Consider the following 16,862-nt stretch of genomic DNA (forward strand, 5'->3'; position numbering starts at 1 on the left):
AAAGCTTGCATACTTTTCTGTTACACTCAAAGGTATATACTTTTCCTTTACAAAAAAGTACATACTTTCAGGGCATAGTACAAGTAAGTGAATTGGGACACGGCCTCTATTTTTTTTACTAAGCGAAAATTCAAACCATTTTCCTGATGAGGTTTGACGGTTGCCAAATATTGACATAAATGAGAAAAATACCAAATGACACCTGCCATGAGTACAACCACATAAACCATCAGCGCTATAATCACTCTCATTAGAGAATTTTGCTTTAACAATCCAAAATAAAGTAATCCAATATCAGTGCCCGATAGCTGCGCCCCTTCCACTACGTGAGCAAAGCAGCAGCCGTTGAGTGCGTGAAATGTCCAACATTCCACACTTCATTTTACTGGTTGAATAAGTGCATCATCCGGGTATTTAAAGTGTACTTATTCTTTTCAGTGTGTTTTCAGTGTGAATGCACTACTTACACTGTTTACGACAAAATAGCGTAGAATAGTGCAAATAAATATACTGAATTGATTTTTTTTTTTTTTTTAAATAAGTTAAGATTGTGTTGGAATTGTCTGGGAAGAGTTGAAAGTTAGCATTTAAGGAGGTGTAGTTTCATTCACAACTAACATGGAGAATTCATGTTTAGGACAAACATTAAACTGATACAAGATGAATAAGATGTATTGCAAGGGTTGACTGGGCATCAGATTTTAATGGGGAGCAGATTAATTACAATATTTATAGATTTCCCTAATATTCTATAATGGATTATGGGAGCATTTGGGTCTGCAGCAAAATCAGTATGGGCTATGTGCACACAGACTTCTAATTTTCAGGCAGGGAGCCCAATGGGAGCCCAGGGAGCCCAAACTGTCTTCCCATTACAAAACTGTCGCGTTTAAGCGATTTTCACTGTTTGTTAGATATACAATATGAAGTGGATCTCAGATCGGACAAAAAGCACTGCATTAAATTCCATTTCCCCCTGCCATGTCTTTAAAATAGGACAGTTTATTTTACCCCAGTATTTTCTATAAAATTTCTGCACTAGCGTGTTGCTACTGACTGCGCTAGTGATTACAATGATCTTTAATCTCGTTTTACGCTTGAACAACTAAATGAATGCTTAAGTCTATTTAACTGAATGTATTGTAATTACATTACAACATTGATGCTATAAAAACAACCTTGTGAAATTAAAAATAGTCACATTAAGCTTTCACCAGAAGTTTAAAGGCTTTAAAACTCAAGCTCTGCATAGAGCCCATTAGCAAAGCTGGATACATGGGAGCCCATTAGCAAGGCTGGATACAAGGCAGGATACAAGTAACTATCTCGAGAAGATGGCAGTAATGCAATATGTAAGTCGCCATTAAAACCCAAAGAAGAAGTGGTAGTAGCAGCGCCTTCACAACAAACTAGTCTGAAGACTTCTTCCTCTTGTCTTATTATTTTTCACAAAACATGATGAATATTTGTTGGAAGTTATTTCTGATGATGATGATGGTTTTTGTTACATCACAGAAAGCTTCAAGTAAGTTCTAGGATATCTGTATTATCACTGGATTTATATTTTATAGTTTTTTATAATAATTCACTGATCATTGAGAAGTTGCTTACTTTAATTATGATTATGATAATATTATTTATTTAACTGAAGCCAACATGCTTTAATAGTCTAGTAAGAGGCTCACACCAAAATGAAAATATCATAAAAAGGCATGTTTTACAGTATTCAGTTGTTTAAAAAAATCCAAATCAATGTATACAGTACAAAACAAAATTAAAACCAGGGGCTCCTGATGATACCTTGAGGTCTCCAGTCAAAATGACTGGTGTGTATAAGTTGACTCTTGCGGCACATTGTTTATAATGCAGAGCTTATGCTGTCATTTTAGAATTTTAGTGACCAATATATGTCTAATCTACATGCTTTTTATTACCATAAACAAGACAAAATGTCAACGAAGTGCCACTGTGGTCAAGTACGTAAACGTACTGTAAGTGTGACAGCGAGATGCCAGTTCAACCCTTTAAACTCATGGTGATATCATGAGTCAGATTTCACCTTTATAACATGAAAAATTACCACAACCTCAGGCCACAGCAAGAAGTCACCACACCCTTCATACACAATATCCTTCACAAAATATTGATAAAATGGCTTTCTTCGGTGAAAGGCACACAAAAAACTCAGAAAGAGGCTTTTTCTTTAATTATTCCATTGTCTGTTGAAATGTGTGATTCTGATTGGCTTGAAGTTGTGCAATAAAACCGTTTAATGTACAGATAGCTTCAGTCAGTTGTGATCACAGTTTGAAATGAATGTGCTTCCCTCAAACATTAATAGTAACCACAGGAACTAGCAGTTACCAGAACATTAATTTCTCTGAGTAATCTCAACATGTGCTTCAAAAGAGAGCCAATGGAGATCAATCAGCTCACCAATGGGCTCAAAAATGTTTGTGAAAAAGTAGCTATCACGTGTTACTTTGAGCTGTTAGATATGGTTGTATCATTTACATGCACACACACAACATGTCTGCCTAACCTAACCTAACCTAACTTGTCAATAACTTGGCAAATGACCACAGAATGTTGGGGATAAACAACGTCTGCTTCGTGTTGGGCAGTTCTTTGTCTCCACATCTTGCATTTAAAATCCTTTAAGAGGTTGAGTATCCCTTACATGTATTTTTGTCCATATAATGAATCATTTATTTAAATTGGTAATCAATTATTTAAATATTTTATTAATTAAAAACTTATTCAGATTTGTATGACTTTTTATTCATGCTTTTTTTAAGAGGCTGTGTTCAAATCTGTCAGTAAGCATGCTGTCATAATGCCCTGAAAAAATGTGTTGTGTACTGTTTCAAAGAAACTGACTGTATGGAGAATCTGTGTGAGAAAATATTGTCAAATGTGAAAACTTCATGCTATCAATCCCACTAACAAGCAAAACTTCACAACAACTACCTTGTTTTTCAGTCTTTACAAATGCCATTGAGGAAAGGGGAAATAATTGCTGTAAATTAGTCTCCGCAGTAGAGGTGACTTATCCTAACTTATCCTATCATCGGTGTAAGGATACAAGGTGAAAGTTCTCCATCTGTGAAGGCCATCATGTAAGAATCACAATTCATTCCAGAAAACCTATCTTTAATCAGAAGTGATTACATTTTTTTGACTGAATTAACATTATTGGAGAAAAAAAATCAACCTTTCAATTTAAAAACATTAAATTTAATGTTACTTGTTTATATTTCATAGTTTTTAGTCTAGAGCTCAACAGCATATGACTTTAATTATCACTTTATTTAATGTTTTTCATTCTCTTTGACAGCTTTGAGACTGAGCGAGGGGATTTCTGCTCTCATGGGTGCGGAGGAAAGTTCAGCAGTTTTTGTAAAACACAACAATTGTGATGAAAAGTGTAGCAAAATAAAAGCTTAACATTTATTCATATTGTTGTGTATTTTATAGAGTACATTTTAGTTCACATTGCTTTATTGTTTGTATTTATTTATTTTATTTATTGCTTTTTTAACAGCAGAACTTTAAAAAACACAATCAACGGACATTTGCACCACAATCATCCATTAGTAAGTGAACTAATGTAAAAGGATCTGCTTAAGCTCCTGGCAGGATTATGGATCATAAATGTCTAAAAGTAAACTCAATATGAAATTAACATACAGTATCACAAAGAACGTATTTTTAAAACCATTTTTAAAGTTTTGCTTTTGTATAATGGAAATATTAGCAAGCTGACAGTGATCATTCTTAAATGAACTACATAAACTGTACTACAGCAAAACAAATTGTTAGCTTACATTATATTGTATTTTATATTGAAAAATAGATCATTCACATCACTGATTGTAGATAATTGACTGATAGAAGTATTAATAGAAGTGAATTGCAGATTGATTTATATGAAGTTCTTTGTCAGTGTATGATGCAAACAACTGTAATCTGAAACTGGAAATAAATTGTGATCAGCAACTACTGTTTGCTTGTGGTTGATGTTTCTGAATGTGTGAAAGACGTCCTTCCTTTGCATAAAGACACCTTTTCTTTTTTACTTTTCTTTGTAACTGGTTTTTGGCTGTGTACTATTTCCTACAGAAGTACATTTCATCCATAAGTAAGTTATGTTGCATGAGTAAATTTGTCCTTTTTTCCAACATTTATTTGAAAAATGGATGTTCCCTCAATTTGAGAAATATTTTATGTTACAAACGTTTAATCATTAATTGTAATTATGGATTTTGTTTGTTTTAATTTATTAAGCTACTTTAAAAATGTATTTTGTGTAGATTTAAAAAAAAAAGTTTATCCACTGTGCAGAAAGAAAGAAAGAAAATATGTTTTAAAAAAAGAAAAGAAAAAAAAACCAGAATCCGCATTATATTGGTCCAGGTGATCAAGTCAGAATTATTAGCCCCCCCTGAATTATTAACCCCCGTTTATTTTTTTTCCCCAATTTCTGTTTAACGGAGAGAAGATTTTTTTTAACACATTTCTAAACATAATAGTTTTAATAACTCATTTCTAATCACTGATTTATTTTTTCTTTTCCATGATGACAGTTTTTCAAGACACTTCTTTACAGCTTAAAGTGACATTTAAAGGCTTAACTAGGTTAATTAGGTTAACAAGGCAGATTAGGGTAATTAGGCAAGTTATTGTTAACGATGGTTTGTTCTGTAGACTATCGAACAAAAATAGCTTAAAGGGGCTAATAATATTGACCTTAAAATGTTTTTTTAAAAATGAAAAAAAAAATGCCTTTATTCTAGCCGAAATAAAACAAATAAGACTTTCTCCAGCAGAAAAAATATTATCAGACATACTGTGAAAAATCCCTTGCTCTGTTAAACATAATTTGGGAAATATTTAAAATAAGAAAAAAAATTCAAAGGGGGGGCTAAAAATTCTGACTTCAACTGTATATTGTAAAACTTATCTAGATTATCAGTAACTCCATAATGAACTCTTTCCATGTGCAATATTTGAGTGAGATAAGTTAACCAGGTCTTAAATTGACGAATAGAGTCTGATTTCCAGAGTTTCAGAATAATAGTCTTAGCAATAATCATTCCATAAATGATGGTGCTTTGTATGGACACATTATAATCCAGCAGAGAATGAGAGTACCCAAATAACAATTTCTGAGTCAGGTGAAAAGGGAAAACCATACATACCAAAAACCATTAAATAGTACTGCATTTTGATTAGTTTATATCTTTATAGTGTTTTCATTACAATTTTTTATCAGTTTTATATATTCTATTTCATGTTTTCATCATTTTATCTACTTAGTTTTTATTAATTTTAGTTTTAGCTATTCTAATACATCAACTTAAATGTAATACTAAGCATTTATGTTTTATATAAAGGTATTTTTCAAATAAAGTAAACATTTATTTTATTTCAAGCTGCAAAAGTTTTCTATTGATTATAATTATAGTTAACTATAATAACCCTTAGAAAACAGTAATTAAAACCTACGTGCCATTGTGGTTTGTTACTTCATTTTCCTTCTTGGGGGGGATATTGGTTTCTCATAAATTATGCTGATGGGTAAAACAGACTGTTTTGTGGGTGCGAAGTGTGAAAACCTGTGAAGGCAGATGATCACTTGATGCAATGGTTTCAGAATTGTGCTGGAGCATTTTGTGACACATTCATTCCATCAGACTGCTGTAAAAGCTTAAAAGATCTCCTCATAATTACGCACTTACATTATCAACACACGAGCAGCTGACCTTCACCAAAACACCTTGATCTGGACACCAAGAACTATGGCCTGGACTACTAGATTATTCACCATTGCTGTTTTGATCACCCTAATGGGATGCTTTACTGGAGCACAAGCCAACTGTAAGTACATGCATCACTTTAGACTTCAATGTCAGTCTTGCAGTCTCTTCATGCATTACTGATACTGATGATGAAAAAGAAATAAATACATTTGCAGGATGTCAAACTGCTTCGATCATGGATTATGGCTAGTTTGTCACATGACTGAAGTTACTCTGGTTAGAGATGCACATCCTGTTGTAAAAAATGTGTATAAAAGGACTCAGGGCTAGATAGCATCTTTAAAAAACATACTTGCCTGCAGACTTTTTCCTCTTCTCTTTATCTGAACATTTTTACGCAAAACAACATGCATCTTAGCTGCAAATTAGCTCTGATGATGATAGTTTTTGTTTGTGTTACTGCACAGCAAGGAAACTGTAAGTTCTTTTCTTTATTGATTATTATTATTATTATTATTATTATTATTATTATTATTATTATTATTATTATTATTTATATTATTGGTGTTGTTTAAGGGTCGGTTACACTCAAACTTTTTATTTGCTTCATTTAATTCACAGCAACAGGCATTTATGATGCATAATAGTCTAGTAATGATGTTTAAACGAAGCCAAAAATGAATATCGTGATAATTTACTTACCGTTTCTGATATTCATTTCGTTTTGCCTGTAATATATAGAGTTATTAAAATTATTAGTAAATAATTATTTTATTATTATGATTTTTTAATTCTTTTTCAAATATTTCCAAAATTATGTTTAACAGAGCAAGAAATTTTTCACAGTATTTCCGATAATCTTTTTTCTTCTGGAAAAAGTCTTAATTGTTTTATTTCAGCTAGAAGCAAAGCAGTTTTAAATTTTTTGAAAAACATTTTAAGGTCAATATTATTAGCCACCTAAAGCATTTTTTTAAATTGTCTACAGAACAAACCACTCTTATACAATGCTTGCCTAATTACCCTAATTTGCCTATAGTTAACCTAATTAGCCTTTAGCCATGCACTGAACCTAATAAACTTAAATGCAAATGGACCGCCAATTTGTTCAGTTTTGCGTGAATGTCCTTGTAATGTTAGTGAAAGCTCTGCTGCACTATGGCTTTACGCTGTTATGCGGTTTTGCTTTCTTTAATGGAGCCCTTATCAAGCTCACGATCTTCTCGTTTTCACACATATACACTACACTATGTCTACAGCATGATGTTGGAAATTGAAATCTCTGCATTTCTTTCAGATCGTCGCCCCACTCGAGTTGGAGTAACATGCTGTAAGGAGGTGTCCAGGGGAAGAATCCCTCCTGAAATTAAACTGACTGCGTACAAGCATCAGCCTGCTCTGAGTCCATGTGTTGATGCTATAATGTAAGCTCTCACTTCATAGTCTACATTTCTTTATACGGTTGAAGTCAGAATTATATATATATATATATATATATATAATATATATATATATATATATATATATATATATATTTTTTTTTTTTTTTTTTTTTTTTCAAAATGATGTTTAACAGAGCAAGGAAATTTTCACAGAATGTCTGATAATATTTTTTCTTAATAAAAGCAGTTTTAATTTTTTTTAAACCATTTTAAGGTCAAAACTATTAGCCTCTTTAAGCTATATATTTTTTGATAGTCTACAGAACTATCATTATACAATAACTTACAATTACCCTAACCTGCCTAGTCATGAAAAATATAGTCCAATATTATTTATTGTCATCATGGCAAAGATAAAATAAATCAGTTATTAGAAATGAGTTATTAAAACTATTATGTTTAGAAATCTGTTGAAAAAAATCTCTCCATTAGACAGGAATTTAATGAGAAAAAAAAAATTAACAGGGGAGCTAATAATTCAGGCGTGCTAATAATTCTGACTTCAACTGTATGTATAATATATCAGGGTTTTTTTTTATATGTACAATATTGTGTTTATATCATTACTGTATTTCTGTCCGACAGCTTCTACGCAGAGAAGGAAAGATACTGCACTGACCCAAAAGCACGCTGGATTCAAAACCGACTGCAAGGTAAAACACCTGCATTACTCTGGTATCTTTATATGATGCTTATTCTGTTTATTTTTTAAAGAAAACTAATAACATGATCATCATTTCTCTAGGTCTGAAAGAATTGTAGGACTGAGTCAATGGGGGCCTTAAAGATGCTGCAAATCTGTCTATATATCATTCCTGGATCTATATCTATGCATTTTATTTTATTATTTATGCCAAAAAGCATCATCGCATTATTTAGCTTTATTGAAAGATTTGTTTACGTAATTGCCTTGTTTTGACTGCTTTTAAATTACATGTAATTTTTGCTTATTAACGATTTAAGTTCTGCTTACTTTCAGACAAATATCCAACCTTTCCTCTGTATCATATTTAAGCTGAATTAATAAATAAACAGTTCACATTTCAACAAATGGACATCAGTTATTACTTACCCCTTATGTCATTCTGAATTCATGTGTTTTCTCCTTTGAGATACTATAATGGTGTTTTGATGCTTCAAAGATTTCCTCCACCAATACCTAAAAATGAAAATACAGACAATTTTGATGGATGTAAACAATAACAATTATCTCAACGTATTTTTTGTTATACATTTTTAATCTCTGTAGCTTCTGAGAATCTAAAAAGATCTAAACATTGGCAAATAATATTATGATCGCTGTTATAATACTAAGTTATGATTGAATCGACTCTTGTTACAATTATGCAATAGTTTGACAATAAGCAGTAAATGTTCATGGGCCAATGACAACACTACATTGAAATGGTCTCTATAATATTGAGTGAAATATTCCTTTGCCTACTAACATTTATTCCAGTAATAACAAGTGCGCCATCTAGTGGTGAACAACAACTAATGCTGAAATTAGGTAGACCGTGTTTTGTTTTGTTTTGTTTTGTTTTTATTTAAGTAATTAATGGTAACAACGATTGTAGCGTAGCCAAAAACAAAATTATTGATACATATAATTGCATTTACAAACAGCCTGTGCCATAAATAGTAGCAGCTTTGCATACATGAAGTAAAACATGCCAAAACGAGAGAAAAGCATCACATATATTCACATCACATATACATATATTTATTTATTTATTTATTTATTTATTTATTTAAACTATATTATTATTGTATTATGTAGCAATATATTAGTGTGGCCACATAGTTATAAATCTTATAAAATATAAAGCTATAAATCCGTGTAAGTGTTTTTATACTTTCAGTGGTCAAAGAGTGTGTTTACCTGCCGATCAGGGCCCAGATGGTACACATGCTAGCCTACCTGCTGAGCTATAAATGACCTCAAGGAAACGAGGAGTTAATTCTACGCGTTATAAACTCATAGGTGTCAAACCGATGGTTCCAAGCTGTGTGAACAAGTTGCTCAAATGTCTCCAATAGTATCTGGATACTGCAGAGAGAGGCAGAGTCAGCACTTAAAGGAGCTAATGACGTCACTGAAGGAAGCTTAGTAAAGTTTCATTTAGCATAGCCTAACCACTTTCTTAGTAAGATATCAAGAAGCTATTGATACTAATTGTTCATTTTGTAAGCAACACCCTGAGTCCCTAGTTCACTTAGTTTGGCAATGCAGTTATTCTAATTCGCTTTGGGTTTTTTTTTTTTTTTTTCCTTTTTTGTAATTGACAAAGACTTTTCCTTAGTACGGGTATGTTTTGTTTGGTTTTGTTAATTCTAAAACCGAAGCTTTACATAAAAAGAAAATATATTTTCTTAATCTTCTTAGCAAAATTGTGTATGCATAAATGTAAATTTTCAAACCAAAATCCTTTTTTTATATTATGCTTACTAAAATGCAGTATTACTTTCAAACAATGTCTAACTATTTTTACAAAAAAAAAAGGCTTTGAAACCAACTGAAATTTGTAAATTATCTAATCTTTTTCTTTAATATGTGATGTATATACCCCTTCTGTTTATTTTTGTTTTTCTTTTTTCAAAATGTCTTCTTTTTGTCTTTCCATCTTCTTTAAAATGTTCTGTGATTGTATAGTCTTACTTTTCACATAATAATAATTTTAAAAATTAAATAAAATAAAAAAAAGCTCAGTAAAGTTGGTTTTAAAGTAGGTGATTGTCTTCAGAAACATTTTATGTTGTGCTGGTTGAAAGTCTCTTAACATTCCAAAAGTATTGATTAAAGTTAATGATCTAAATGTATTTATATGTATTTTTATATTCTGGGTAATGCATTAAACTAATAAATGTTCATCCAATTAAATATTGTCGAGCCTACAATTCCCATAATTCTGATAAGTAGCCCAAACTGTCCGTCAACAAATGTATATTTGTACATCTGTGCAGCCATTCGAGCAGATCTGCCATGTTGTGCGTGCATGCGCACCGACAGCGATAAAAACAAATGCTGAATCAAAAAGTGTTCAAATCCTGAATAAATATTGCAGTTACTTTTGCACGCTGGAGGAGGGATGACCCAATGGCTGAAGTATTTTTTTAGGTAATGTTATGTTTTAAAAGTATTTTAGTCATGCAAAGCTGATGTAGATTGTGTTGTTTTACGGATGGGTTATATGCACAGAAGTGTTGTTTAGCCACTGAACTCTTTCAGCGAACGATTGATGTGACTATTTTCAATTTCATAAGGGAACTTTTACAGCATCGATAATGTAGATTTTTATTTAGTTTAACATCAAAACAGATGTAAATAGCACTATTCCACCTAGCCTGCTTTGCTGGGCTGAAGTTGGTTTTATATTCACATCACATTGGTTAATTTTTGAACAATGACAACCTATGACGCGCTCCCTATATTGTTTACCATGCTACTCTGAATATTCACTCTGAAATAGCATGTAAGTATGGCTTAGTAATAAGTGTAATTCTTGCACACCGCCAGCCAACCACTAAGCATACAGGTTGATTTACTACAGAAAAGTGACTATGTCTATTCATAACTATACGGTACACAAATAGAGATTGGCAATATCTCTCATCATAAGTACAAGTAGTAAAAAAACATACATATGTTATGTGGTAAGTTGTGTGATTGAGTGGTAAATAACTTAAATGTTATTTTCGTACAGCAAAGGTTATAGCTTATTCACAGAGGCCAGAATGACTTGTGAGATTACCAATTATTACAAATGACACATTTTTCCTTTCATGTATGTACATCATACCAATATTACAGCAATTCACCTAAATGTAATATAGTCTCATTCTAAAGTGTGTAAGACAGTCTTAGGGGCAAAACTGACTCACTACAGGTGAGAATTTTTATTCATTTGTGTAAAGTGCACAAATAATGAAGAAATATATCAGTGTTAAGATGTCATTTTTATGAGAAAAGATCTCGTTATAACGACATAGCTGAGTGGGAAAATAATATGTGTGTGGCAGCAATGCGTCACCGTAGTCTCAAGATACACACCATGTGTTTTTAATTTTTATAAAAACCATCATTTAAATTTAAGAGCAAGTTCTGTCTTAGTCTAAGCCCTGTTTGTGGAGCCATGCAGCCATTAATACCATGCATTTCATATTTCCCCTTGTTTATCATTGAATTGATCACTTGCTGTTTTCTGTTGCACAGTCAGCACATTACTCAGAAGAACAAAACAGGATGTGGTTAATTTTCCTCTGAAAATCATCTAAATGTTAAAATTAATCTTAATATTAAAAGTGAAATGCTTTCAGACTTCAGCCAAAGCAAATGTACCCAAAAGACTGCTTTCTTCTAGTTTTCTCTAATTCAGTGCATACGGAAATAGTAGGCTAATATATGAATAAATTCCGCCAAACGTCCAATCAGTTTGTTTAATCTCCAAAAAGTCTTTGTGTACTTATATTTAAACAGTAAATGCAAAACATTGTCACAAGAATTCTATTTTAAAGCAAATAATCCATGAAATATTTCATGAAACGCGTAAACCTGGATATGAAATAAAATAATTGTGAATTTTATTAAGTGCACTTAACACTATGTACCCCCCACAGTCCAAAGACATGCGGTATAGGTAAATTAAATAAACTAAAATAGCAGTATTGTATGAGTGTGTGTGAATGTGTGTGTCCTCGGGGGTGGTTATAAACATACAAGCGTTGCACACAACAGTGCATACACACCAGTAGGAACTATATCTTAATGACAACACAAAAAAAGTGCAACAGTCTAACAACCATATCATTTTTTACAGTCATTATTTAGTTTTTTAATTTAATATTGACCTCACCTACTGAGAATGATGGACACATCCATGTTCAGTCATGGCATTTACTTTTAATACATGTGAGTGCCGTTAAGGTGTCAACGTTTAGCATTGTGCCATTAAATCAATCTGCTGCAACTAACGCTATTGCTGTGTCAATGATCTAGCAGAATAACCCCAGGGGTCACAATCAAATGGGAAAAAAAATAGAAAAGCTAATGGCTTTTAATTTGCATGATGTTTTTTATCTTACTATGAAATGCTGTTTTCATCTTCTATATATTATGGATAAAATAGGGTAATTCTAATAGTTTAATAACATATACTGTATGAGATTTTTGGAAATCACCAAGCGACCCCCCTCAATGTCTTGCGACTCCCACTTTGGAGTGGGAGTCGCGAGACAATCAGTCCACTGATCTAGATTATGGTCATTTAGTAAGTAGTATTCAGTAGTAGTATTTACTTGCTTATTTAGAAGTAAGTAAGCTAGTTTTAGAGGTGGTGTTACACAGATTGAAGATTAAATCAGCGCCAAAAATAGAGACACTTGCAAAGTACCGGATACAGCCTTGGGATTTTTTTTTATTGAACATATTTGCCAAGCAAAAGTCTTGAATATATCCTTTTAGAGCAGAGCAAGAGTGAGAGTTGAAAATCAACAGTGAGAATGGAGACACAAAAGATCCTCGTCTTAAGTTGGGCTGTTGTGCTTATTGCATCTGTTATCTGGTGTAAAACAAGTAAAAAGCTTTTAACTGGTTATACAGTATTTTGATGGAGCTTTGCTAAATTTGAAGTTACTTTTGTTTTGTTTTGATTTTTTAGCAGATGCTAAAAACATGATGCCATGCTGTACTTCAGTCTCCACAGCAGAGGTGACTGATCCTATCATCAGTTTCAGGATCCAGCGTGAAAGTCCTCCATGTGTGAAGGCCATCATGTAAGAATGACAGTTTCTGCAGAAAACACATTAAAACTAGTGATCATTTGATTCTGGAGTTATTTTTCTGTGTGTTTCAGATTTGAGACTGAAAGGGGTCTCATCTGCTCTAAACCGAGACAACCATGGGTGCGAAGGAAAGTTATGGAGTTTTTGTAAGTAGAGTTATTGCTCATGATGTGCTTACATTTTTTGTGTGGTGGTCTACATAATGTTTAGTGTGTGGTAGTATTGTAGCAATAATCCCATATGTAACTACTTTTGGATCAAAATTGAACACCTAGCCGGCAGCTGTTCAGAGCGCCCTAATAACTCCAGTATAAACTAAACCATATATCACAGCTGGGAGATCAGCCTTAGGGCAGTTGCTTAATTCAAAGTATAGATGCTAAAAGTAATGTTGTGGCATCATGACAGCTGCTGTGGTAAACAGGACTCTTTTTATATCTTTTGTTCGCCGCAGAGCTCAAAGAAATAGTCCAACTTCCCCACTGCCACCATTATCATCCGCCACCAGTAATGAGTAAGTTAAAAAATAATCTTTTTAGTTTTACCCTGACAACTGTCTACTCACAGCCTAGCAGAACACTATATACACTGAAATAAATATCTGTATATGAGCAGTTTTACATATTTTATGGTTCTTTTTTTTTTTTTTTTTTTGAATTGCATTATGGGACCTTGATCTTTCTTCCAACAAAATTTTAACCTTAAAATGTTTGAAAAAGTGACTTTTATTACCATTTTAATAGTTTAAAGTGATATATTGTCTGGGCTGGTGTTGTATATATTGGGTTATGAAAACCTTGTAATAAGCTGCCAGTACATTTCTGTTATTTTACAGACTTATTTCTATATATTATTTCTTAAACATTATATTATTTCAAACTACTAAAATGTCAATAAAAGTCACTTTGTTAAACTGTAGAGTTGAATTTTCAACATTAAAAGTCAACAAAGCAGAGATCAACATCCAATAATGCAATTCACAACTGTAAATTAACAGAGAACACTTGTGAATCACAGAATACAGAAACTGTTAATAAAGAGACCTTTTTTACAGTGTATGAACAGTGATTCTATTGAGTTTTGGGTCAATGTACCATTGTCAGATTAATCAGTTTGTTTGTTTGTTTTTTAGAAAAACTACAATAACTAAACCAGATGAGTTCCTGGGTCCCACATTTCCAGCAACATCAGCCGAATCAACCGTGTCTTCCACGACCACCTCATCTCTAAGTAACTACTGTATATATAAAGAGTAACTCATGGCAAGAAGGCTGATGTATGAGAAAACATTGACTTGTTTCAATGATGATGTAAAAATACAAGTAAATGAATCCCCAGCTATTGCTCTTGCTTGTAGCACTTGTGTTGTGGAGAAGATGAAATGCACATAAGTCATATGAAGAATATCAAATATACAAGACGATCTGCTGAAGATCAAATAGAGCTGAATGACTTAACTTTCCACATTTGCACTTACCTGACTTATACCATATTATGACAATCAAGCTACATATAACATGAAAGCTTTTTAACAAACTTCACATTTTTGCTGTTGACTTCATTGATCTGTCATAGAGATTTGAATTATTCAGTTTTGAGTAATATAATAAAGTAACATATTATAAACTTTCATTACTACTTTTAAAGAGTAATGTGATTTAGTACTTTTTAGGAAAGGTATGCATTACAATTCAATTCAATTCACCTTTATTTGTATAGCGCTTATACAATGTAAATTGTGTCAAAGCAGCTTTACATAAAGGGTCATAGTAAATAGGAACAGTGTAGTTCAGTTTGTAGTGTTTAAGTTCAGTTCAGTTTAGCTCAGTTCAGTGTGGTTTAATAATCATTACTGAGAGTCCAAATACTGAAGAGCAAATCCAAGTCTTTAGATCCCAAACCATGCAAGCTAGACATTTTATATTTTTCAAATTAGCTGTGCTTGTTTAATTTTAAATAATGCTTGTGATACATATTTAGAAATTGAAAGATAATAAAATTAAATTCAAGCAAATTATTGCAGAAAAAATTACAACTAAATTTTTTGCTTTTCTCTTTTTTCTATAACATAAATTTGGGTGTAATACTTTTTTGGACCATTATCATAATTTATTTTGTAAGATACAGTAAGCTCCAGATTTGGCTTCAGTACTGACTAATTGAATGTGTATGCACAAATATAATACGGTAAAGCTTCTTAATAAAAATATTAATTTAAAAGATAGATTTGTGGGGGTTGTACTTATATATGCTGAGCATTGTATATATACAGTTGAAGTCTGAATTATTAGCTCGGAATTATTAGCCCCCTTGTTTATTTTTTTCCCAATTTCTGTTTAACGGAGAGATTTTTTTTCAACAGATTTCTAAACATAATAGTTTTAATAAATCATTTCTTATAACTGATTTATTTGATCTTTGCCATGATGACAGTAAATAATATTTGACTAGATATTTTCAAGACACTTTTATACAGCTTAAAGAGACATTTAAAGGCTTAACTAGGTTAATTAGGTTCACTAGGCAGGTTAGGGTAATTAGGCAAGTTATTGTATAATGATGGTTTGTTCTGTAGACTATCAGACAGCTTAAAGGATTTTAGCTTTAAAGGATAATTTTGATCTTAAAATTGTTTTTAAAAAAAAATAAAACTGCTTTTATTTTAGCTGAAATAAAACAAATAAGACTTTCTCCAGAAGAAAAAATATTATCAGACAGACAAAATTTCCTTGCTCTGTTAAACATGAATGGAGAAATATTTAAAAAAGAAAAAAAGATCAAGGGCTAATAATTCTGTTCTTATTTCTCTCAACACAGTAACAGGAGAGCTGTCAGTCAGTATGGAAAAGTGTAGACACATCACGTACACCTAATAACCATCAAAATACATATTTCTATTGCAGGGGTCACCAAACTTGTTCCTGGAGGGCCGGTGTCCTGCAGATTTTAGCTCCAACCCTAATCAAACACACCTAAACAAGCTGATCAAATTTTACTAGGTATACTTGAAACACCCAAGCAGGTGTGTTGAGGCAAGTTGGAGCTAAACCCTGGAGGGCCACGAGATTGGTGACCCCTGTTCTATTGAGTCACAAACAACATATGAAAACAGAATAATATAAAAAAAAAAAAACATTTTTAAATAAGGCGGAATATAAAACATCTGTCTAAAATCCAACTTTAGCCATTACTTCTGTTTCCTATATGTGTTTTATTTCCTAGCTGTCGGCAGGGGGTACTGCAGCAACTAGTTCCCAGTGTTAACTGAAAATAACTTTCAGATATCTTAAGATATCAGTGTTACTGTTTTTGTCTCAAGATACACATCAGTAATGTGTTTTTTCATTTTTATAAAAACTGCCTTAAAATGTAATTTAAGTTCAAGTCCTGTCGTTTGTTGCCATGCAGCGATTAATTCTATAATTATGTATTTCATATGTCTCCTTGTTTATCATTGAAATTATCACTGACTCTTTGGCCTTGCTGTTTTAATGTGTCAGCACATTACTCACTTAAGACAACAAAAAAGTATGTGGTTAATTTTCCACTGAAAATCATCTAAATGTTAAAAATAATCTTAATATTAAAAGTGTAATGCTTTCAGACTTCAACCACAAGCAAATGCATCCAAAAGACTGCTTTCTTTTAGTTTTCTCTTATTTAGTGCATACAAAAATAGTATGCTAATACATTAATAAATTCAGCCAAATTTCCAATCAGTTTGTCTAATCTCACATTGGGGTAATGAAAAAAAATCTTGATGTTCTTATATTTAAATAGTAATTGCAAAACATTGTGACAAAAATTTTACTTTAAAGCATATAATCTGTGAAATATTTCATAAAACGTGTAAACCTGTATATGAAATAAAATAATT

At 32.1% G+C, this 16,862-nt stretch overlaps 2 protein-coding genes across 3 annotated transcripts; both read left to right on the forward strand.

Moving 5' to 3' along the window:
- The first annotated feature begins 5,633 nt into the window (after nt 1-5,633).
- On the forward strand, nt 5,634-8,238 carry ccl34b.4 (chemokine (C-C motif) ligand 34b, duplicate 4). Of its 2 annotated transcripts, none has more exons than XM_056450648.1 (4): nt 5,634-5,880; nt 7,060-7,186; nt 7,790-7,857; nt 7,950-8,238. In XM_056450648.1, exons 1-4 carry the CDS (start codon nt 5,802-5,804, stop codon nt 7,964-7,966), a joined length of 291 nt encoding a protein of 96 aa, XP_056306623.1. In that variant the 5' UTR covers nt 5,634-5,801; the 3' UTR covers nt 7,967-8,238. The 2 variants fall into 2 exon arrangements, with proteins under 2 accessions (XP_056306623.1, XP_056306624.1); XM_056450649.1 differs by lacking the exon at nt 5,634-5,880 and adding an exon at nt 6,116-6,239 and having other exon boundaries at nt 7,950-8,237.
- A 4,439-nt stretch (nt 8,239-12,677) lies between these two features.
- LOC130218065 (C-C motif chemokine 20-like) lies at nt 12,678-13,503 on the forward strand. Its single transcript, XM_056450098.1, has 4 exons — nt 12,678-12,776; nt 12,862-12,976; nt 13,057-13,131; nt 13,440-13,503. The coding sequence occupies exons 1-4, from the start codon at nt 12,704-12,706 to the stop codon at nt 13,501-13,503; spliced, it is 327 nt and encodes a 108-aa protein (XP_056306073.1). The 5' UTR covers nt 12,678-12,703.
- Nucleotides 13,504-16,862: the final 3,359 nt, after the last annotated feature.

The sequence above is a fragment of the Danio aesculapii genome, chromosome 24 (assembly GCF_903798145.1).
Source record: "Danio aesculapii chromosome 24, fDanAes4.1, whole genome shotgun sequence".
In the NCBI taxonomy this organism is placed as follows: Eukaryota; Metazoa; Chordata; class Actinopteri; order Cypriniformes; family Danionidae; genus Danio; species Danio aesculapii.